The following is a 7,835-nucleotide window of genomic DNA, read 5'->3' as shown; positions in this document are numbered from 1 at the left end:
GGGCCAGGGATTTAGCTCAGTGGTTTCACCGCCTGCTGCGCAAGCGCAAGGACCCGAGTTCTAAGCTCTTACCAAAAAAAAAGCCAAAAAACTAATATCAACACCTAATGGGAAGGAAAGGGCTTTAGTGGGAAACTTGAGGGGCACTTTCTTGCAGAAGTAGCTGAGTGGGGCAGAGTGAAAGATGGCGAAAACAGCCTTTCAGAAGCATGAGTCTCCTCACTGGTTGCAAGGGCAGAGAGGTTGGTCATTGAGGGGCAGAGGCTGAGCCCAGATCTGGCTCCTCTCGTTGGCCCTTCCGGGTGCCGCCCGGCCTCTGGTGCAGGAAGGGGAAGGGGCCAAAGTGTGGGAGAAGGCGGGGCAGGAAGGGGGGGAACTCTGTGGTCAGGGAACTGCTAGCCGAGCACAGCTGCACAGCGCTGTCAGAGCGTCCGATCCCCAGCTCACGGCCCCTCAGCCCCCTGCCCATGATGTTTCCAGCAGTGCTCTTACTCTTACTCCTTTTGGTTGAACAAGCAGGTGAGAGGGTTCAGTGAGGGCCAGTGAGTTGGGCTCCAGGGTGGGCATCAAGGACATGTGTCCAAGGGCTGGGTCAAGGACAGAAGGAAGAAGGCTGGTGGCGGGCACGGGGCTCAGACTGAGACCCTGAGGCTAGTCCTATCCAGCACCCCCTCCTCCGAGTGCTAGTTCTGGATCCCTCCTTTTTAGTCCCTTCCCTACCTCATTCCAGGCTGTTTTCAGGATTGACATGAAAGGTCAGTTTGGCAGGGGAAGAGGGTATTTGTATGGCATGAAGAGCTGGTCTGGGAAGAAACGATTTCCCCTGCTCAACATTCCTCCTGGGGTGCCTTCGGTCTTGTGCGCTGGGAGCAGCTCTAGCTACCGGCAGGGGCCTGTCCTTAGGCTTGGCAGGGAGGCAAGGGGTAGTCGAGGTAGACCCAGTCTCTGCTTCTGGGGGTTGTCACTAAGGCACTATTCTGTCGACAGCTGAGAGGAGGGTGGGCACCATGAAATGCCCAGTCCTGGAGACCTGAGCCACAGCTGAGAAGTAGAGGCAGACGAGGGAAGGCCCCAGCAGCTCAAAGGCTCTAGTCAGTTAGGAGCTCTTCTTGCTGCCTTGTGTGCATATTTTGGAGAGGGTTGGTGCCAGCTGAGTTTTGGGGAAGAGGCAGTTCGGAAACTAGCAAAACTGGGGAAATTGAAAGCGAGTGCCAGGGGAGGAGTTCCGCCACCCAGCCTGAGAAGGTTTAAGTGAGGATTAAGAGAAGGATTAAGTGAGCTGCTAGGCAGCTGCCCTGGATGAAGGAGGCTGGGGCGGCAGGACATAAGGAAAGCACAGGCTTTGGAGACAGACAACCTGGATTTGAGTCGGCTGTCGCTCAACTCTAGCCCTCAATACGTTAGTTTTGCTGAGCGCCTGGGTTTCGTCATCCGTAAAATGGCGAAGATGATGTTTCTCTCACAGGGTAGTTTTGACATTTATGCAACAGCTTGTGTGAGAGAGTGTAGTAGAAGAGTACTTGGCCAGTGTCAGTACTTGACCCATATTAGTCACATGCACTCTGTCGGCCCCGATCAGAGCCAGGAATGGTCTCTGGAGCCCAGGCCCTATGTGATTTTTTAAAATTACGCAAAACTTCCCTTCTCAGAGGCCCAGGGTGAGTAAAAGGGCAGAGTAGATGGAGGAGGAATCTACAATTTGGATTTAGTTTGTGGTCATTTCCTTGAGCTTCTCATCATTCTCCCAGCCTTGTGTGCAGGGCCAGTGGTGTCTGTACAGCCAAGGAAAGGGGACACTTTGCTTTTTTCAGAAATGTCTTGCCAGGCAGAAAGCATGAGGCTCAGGCTAGATGACCAATAATAGAGCAATTGCCTTCCCTCCCTTCCCCGGCTCACATCCTTCCTGTCCAGCCCTCAGCCACAGGTCACAGGACTGAGCAGAGACACTCCTGTGGTTTCTTCACTGAAATTGGCACTGCCTCTCTCCCCTTCCCCCGCTGGGCTGAGGTTTTGGTCTCAGCTCAGTGAACTTAGATGAGCCCTTGAGGTGAATGAAGTGCTCAATGCTGCCAGAGGAGCTGCAGTGCTGAAAAGACAGGGTTGGGCTGAGGGGGGAGTCATTGGCTCCTAGTGCTTGTAAGTCCCACAATAGAATCCTTCATGCTGCCTGTCCTACCTCTACCCTAGGGTAGGTGATAGAAGAGGGAAGGAAAGAGAAATAGGAGTCTAGAAAGGGAGATAGCTACTTCCATATAGGGCTCCTCTCCAGGCCCTGACCCGCCTCCCAGAGCCCTGTCCTTCTCTCCTTCGAGCACTAGATCCCTGCTGATGCCCCTGATCCCACCCTCTTTCCCTTCAGCGGCCCTGGGGGAGCCTCAGCTCTGCTATATCCTGGATGCCATCTTGTTCTTGTATGGTATAATCCTGACTCTGCTCTATTGTCGACTCAAGGTAAGGCAGGGTGGGGTGAGGACTCAAAGGAGAAGTGGGAGGGTGGCAGCATCATGGATTGAAGGAAGGGGAATCAAAGGGATTCTCCCCCAAAGTTTTAGGGATGAGCCTCTAACTTCCCCCTTACTGATCAGCTTTTTCTCCACTCCAGATCCAAGTGCGAAAGGCAGCTATAGCCAGCTTTGAGGTACAGACCCTGCTGCAATTCTCCAGGCCCCCAGCTCTCCTGGGGCTCAAGCTTTTGGTGGGAGGCCTCTGGGAGGGCTTGTGTCTCTTTGGCTGCTCTGCATATAGCCCAGAGGCTCCTCTCACCTCAGTCTACACACCCAGCCACCTAGCTAAACCACAAGTGAAATATCCATCAGGTGATGGGGCACAATCTAGCAGAGGAGGAAAACGAACACATGAGAGTTGGGTGCTGTGTGCTGTGTGTTGATGTGTGTTTGTAGCCACATGGACAAAAGTATGTTCAAGTCTGGGGGCACCCATGTGAGCCCCCTCCCGCCTAAGGCAGCTGCCCCGAGCCCTAACCCAGCCGCCTCCTGGGGTGGGAAAGGAGCTGAGGGCTCGCCCAGGGCACGTGGATCTCTTAACGCCTTGCCTCTTATCTCTGCAGAAATCAGATGGCATTTACACGGTGAGTGAGCTGCTCCCCCCTGCCCCCAGTCAGCAGAGGAGGATGGGACTTTGAGCTTTGGAAAGGGGGGCACTGTGATGGGCTCAAGCTTCTCCTCATCCTTTGACTTCCACCTTCAGGGCCTGAGCACCCGGAACCAGGAGACTTATGAAACACTGAAGCATGAGAAGCCACCCCAGTAACTTCAGACCAGATGTCCTTGTCACATCCTTCTTCAGCTTCCAGTTTTCCTCCCACCCCTCTTGGCCTCGCCTCTGCCTCCCCACTGTTAATGCCAGCTGGCCCTACCCATAGTGACGCTGAACTCCAGAGTAATGCCTACCAGTCCTCCTCCCTGTTAAAGACTTGGGCTCAGATGCTATTCATTGATGTTTCTTTTCTAGTCCCACTCCCTTTCCCTGCCCTTCTTCTCTTCCCCATTCCCAGCTCCTACTAAACAATGGCAAGGGAGTACCACCAATAAAGCTGCCACAGACTGGACTCCATTGATTCATTGATTCAGCATCTGTTTATTCAGCCTCCATTAAGCACTATACTGAGTACTGGCAAGACAGTTCTAAGAAAGGCAAGCTCAGTTCCTGACCTCACAGAACTCACAGTCTAATGGGCTTCAGGGCTGCTTTGCTGGCTGGCTGGCTGGATGCTGACTGGCTGGGGGACGGATGAAACTCTTGACCCAGGTGCTCTAGGATGACCCTGGAGCAGAGAGTACACTGCCACTCTTTTGGGAGTGCAGGCACCTTTGGAAACATTTGGACAGAAGAAATGACTTCTGCACCCAATGTGGCCTTCAGTGTCTTCAAGGTTATGTTGTGGGGAGCCTGTCTGTCTAATCCCAAATAGTCACCAGCCCAGATAGGACCAAGCCACACATGCATCTGAGAAATAGCATAACTGATTCAAATATGCAGGAGAGATAGGTTACGTGAACCTCCCAGTGAATGGTTTTATGGAAGTCAGTGACTTTCCAGGGGACTCTGGGGCAAGAGGGACCTTAGCGAGGGGGTCAGATAGGGGTTGGAGGTGGGTAAGGCAGAGGGGAACAAGTTGGCTCCAGGTGGGAAGTCATTTTGCCCAGCACATGGGTGGATGGCCAAGGAATCCCTAGAGTTTCCCAGAGCTCTTCCAGTTCTACCTCTGATCCAGAAGTCCTTCCAGAATGGGACTAGAGTCTCCAGATAACTCCCGGCAACACCCTGTGCTGGGCAGTACTTTGCACTGCATAGTGGCTTACACTTTCCAAACTATTTTTCAGCTACTTGTACCAGCTGGTCTGCTTGCAAGCCCCAGGAGAAATTCAGGCTCTCTGTAATTAACACATCCAAAGCCACCTTGATGCAAGTGAGTGACTGAGATCTCTTTGTCCCCGGACATTTGCCTTGTGAGAAAGTGTGGACAATTTGAAAGAAAAAGGGAGAAGAATAATCACGAATGGAGAGAGTCTTGAAGGTGAGACTAAGGAGGTCGATCACTACCTGGAAGAAATTGGAACCATCTGCAGTCTCTGGGAAAAAGGTGATTTCAGATGAGGTATAAGAAATGAGCCAGGGTAGGCGAGCAAGTATTATAATATAGGGAGCTGGGAGTGTAGCTCAGTGATAGAGCCCTTACCTAATATGCAAAAAGCCTTGGATTCAGTCCCTGGCATTGTAATAAATAAAGTGGGAAGACATTTTTATTGGAAAACGCCTCATTTTCCATTGTCCTACATTTTTGGTTTGTATTTCTCCTCTCATTGACTAAGCCTGATCTCTGTTCCATTTTGACTTAATTCAGGTATGACAGCTCCCAAATTTTCTCTAGTCCAATGTGTCCACCCAATTAATTACCTGTAAGGCCTATAAATGGCTATCATGGCTACCACCTCCTGGCTGTAAGATGGCTGCCCAGCCTGTCTATGAACAGGTCCTGGATAATGGTAAGCAAAGGGCTGAGAATGGGCCTTCCTCACACAGGGTCCAAATCAGAGGTTTAGAATGGAGGGACGAGAGCACTTTTGGGGAGTAGAGTAAGTGCAGCTTTCTCTTTTATTATGGGATGGAAGAAACACAGAGTCCCCTCAGCTCAGAGAGAATCTTAGCACACTGGGCTAATTTTGGAGGAGCTTTTTTTCTCTTCATAGAATAATTAGGAAGAAATTCTGAGGGATGCCTGTAAGGAAAAGTCTGAAGGACATCTTCCCATGAGTTCTGACACTTCCCCATATTGTTTCAGCCCTGTAGAAACATCAGTACCCCTAATTAAGTCCCGTTCATAGAACAGACCATTCCAGACCAAGAGGTCCCTTAAAAAAAAAAAAAGAACCTTACTCAAACATGAAATGGACCAGTGACCATTAAGATAGATGACTTGATCCCAGAATAGTTGTTTCCAGCGTCCTCATTCCCGGCTACTCCAGCCCCGGATGTCAACCCTTTAGTCTGAAAAGAGCTGCGCCTGGCCCTTCGGAGCCAGCAGCGCCTCTCAGGTCTCTATCTCAAGTGAAGTATGTCCTTGCTGCAAGTCTTTCCTTCCTTCTTTCTTTCTTTTTTTTTAATGTATGATTAAAAACTTTGCTGGGAATTTAGCTGAGAGGCACTGCGCTTGCCTGGCAAGTGCAAGGTCCTGAGTTCGATTCCCAGTACTGGGGGGAAAATACCGGGAAAAACGTTATTTATTATTCTGAGATAGAGTCTCCCCATGTAGCTCAGGCTGGCCTCGAACCCACAGCCCTCCTGCCTCAGCCTCCTGAGTGCTGGGAAATATACCCTGAGCCATGGTGCCTGGCTCAGTTAGAAAGGTTTGCATGTGGACCCACGTGTGTCCCTCTTTCCTTCTTACAATGCCCTCATTTCTACAATATCCAGAAGTCTAAGGAGTCAGTTTATGGACTGCTCTGTGGAGAGCGAAAGGTTGAAATAACCTTGAGAGACCTCTGAGTCTCTTGAGAACATAATGAATCCTGGATATGCAGCTGGCACAAAAGCAAGGATGGTTACTTGTAACGAGAGTGGTTAAATAGAAAGAGTTCGAATGTCTGCAGTGCAAGGGAACGTTATTCCCAGAGTTGTAAAGATACATTTGACCTTTTCCCTGGAAAATAATTAGTCGCCGAATTATGTGCAGAGGAGGGGTTGGGGGTTGTGGAAAAGGTATATAAAACAATTTGTTTGTCTTGGTTTTGGAGACAGGGCAGGGTCTCACTATGTAGCCCAGGCTGGCCTTGAACTTGCAGCAGTCCACTTGTCTCAGCCTCCTGAGTGCTGAGATTATAGGCGTGCACCACCATGCCTGGCATCCTTCTCCTTTTTGAAGCTGATTTATCTTTTTCCTTCCTCCTACTCCTCCTACTCCTCCCCCACTCTGCTATTCTCCCTGTCACTCAAACACACAAGGCTCACAGTTTGACTCCCGCATTTATTGTAGAAAATGGAGAGTAGGTAGAGAGAAGGGCTCTAGACCTGGCCCATGGGTGTTCTAGGGGCCAGCTGGGGTTGGAGGACAATGATCTAGACACCTCACGCGGTAGCAGGCTGTGTTTTTTTGAGCTCTATCATATTGCTCAGCATGTTAAACAGTTCAGTTCCAGCCTTCTTGACCAAAGGTACCAGCTGCTCCTGTGTCTTTTCAAAGTAAGACCTGGGTAGAGAGGGATTAGAGGTCAGTGTGAAGGACCTTAGTCACTGGGAGAGGTCAGAACAACTTGACCTAGGTCCCCAGACTGTAGACCTAGTCCATCCTGGCACAGCAAAACTGCTAGAAGGAGAAGCAAACCCTCTCCTGGCTAGAGGAATAGACTCTAGACACTGAAATTCAGACCCACTTCCCTGCTGCCCTCATCTGTCTAACAGGTGCATGGGATCTTCAGGTGACGGAGTAGTTTTTCTCTCCAATTTAAATCTAATCCACCCAAACTGTCACCCTGAGCTCAGTCTCCTGTGAGACCTCCCATCTTCCTTTCCTTCTCCCCGTGGTCCCACAGCCCCTCAACCCCTCTCCTTGAGACTTACTGGACTTGAGCCTGAAGGTCCTGGGGCTTGGTCTTCTGGAGCAGGTCCTTGCCATAGCTGGTCACGGTCTGGAAGTACTGAGAGAACAGGCCCTGCAGATCTGGCTCCTCTGCCTGCCTCCGAACCAGAGCCCCTGCACACACATGCATACTCTCTCAGCGGGGTCTCCAGAATGAATCCCGGTCTCCTGCCACACCTCTGCCAGTACCCGCCCCGGCTCTCCACCCTCTCCCCAAAAGGTCTCCTGCCATGTCTTTGATGGGCTTTCCAGGCTTTAGAGAGGGTAGGGTCTTTATTTACTTATTTATGTTTGAGCCCTTTGGTCACCAGATCTGGCCAAAGGAGCACACACAGATGAGTGGCCAGGACCTCTGGCACTGTCTCTCTTTGGGCTCCTTCTCCATATTACACTCACCGTCGAGGCTGCAGATGGTAACGAGCAGCACAGTCATTGCAAGCAGCTTCATGGTGGAAAGGTGGCCAAGGAACAATGCTGGTGGTGCGAAGGGACACTGTAGACAAATGGGCTTCTGACCCTCCCTGGGGAGCCCCTCCCATAGATGCCCATTCCAATCTGGTTCCCTTCTTTGCATGCTGCCCACCCCACTTGTTTGCTCACCATACCTCATCAATGTCTCTGTCCTTGACGGCTGTTCCTGGCCTGGCTGGAGAGGCAGAGCTATATTCAGGTCCACTTCCCCTCCCACTGTCAGGTGACAGAGACTGTGGGGAGGGACCTTGTGGGAGAAACAAGCTGG

General features: G+C 51.1%; 2 protein-coding genes across 2 annotated transcripts; one reads left to right on the top strand and one right to left on the bottom strand.

Moving 5' to 3' along the window:
- The first annotated feature begins 359 nt into the window (after nucleotides 1-359).
- On the top strand, nucleotides 360-3,577 carry Fcer1g (Fc epsilon receptor Ig). Its single transcript, XM_004858663.4, has 5 exons — nucleotides 360-519; nucleotides 2,360-2,451; nucleotides 2,603-2,638; nucleotides 3,068-3,088; nucleotides 3,208-3,577. Exons 1-5 carry the CDS (start codon nucleotides 468-470, stop codon nucleotides 3,268-3,270), a joined length of 264 nt encoding a protein of 87 aa, XP_004858720.1. The 5' UTR covers nucleotides 360-467; the 3' UTR covers nucleotides 3,271-3,577.
- Nucleotides 3,578-6,464: 2,887 nt separating this feature from the next.
- On the bottom strand, nucleotides 6,465-7,831 carry Apoa2 (apolipoprotein A2). The gene is made up of 4 exons (XM_004858661.3): nucleotides 7,702-7,831; nucleotides 7,493-7,570; nucleotides 7,078-7,210; nucleotides 6,465-6,706 (listed from the first exon to the last, which is right to left on the bottom strand). Exons 2-4 carry the CDS (start codon nucleotides 7,542-7,544, stop codon nucleotides 6,586-6,588), a joined length of 306 nt encoding a protein of 101 aa, XP_004858718.1. The 5' UTR covers nucleotides 7,545-7,570; nucleotides 7,702-7,831; the 3' UTR covers nucleotides 6,465-6,585.
- Nucleotides 7,832-7,835: the final 4 nt, after the last annotated feature.

The sequence above is a fragment of the Heterocephalus glaber genome, unplaced genomic scaffold (assembly GCF_053883595.1).
Source record: "Heterocephalus glaber isolate CG9 unplaced genomic scaffold, H.glaber_assembly_v1.0 deba00001561, whole genome shotgun sequence".
NCBI lineage: Eukaryota > Metazoa > Chordata > Mammalia > Rodentia > Bathyergidae > Heterocephalus > Heterocephalus glaber.
The sequence above is the reverse complement of the archived record's forward strand: the minus strand, read 5'-3'. Positions and strand labels throughout refer to the sequence as shown.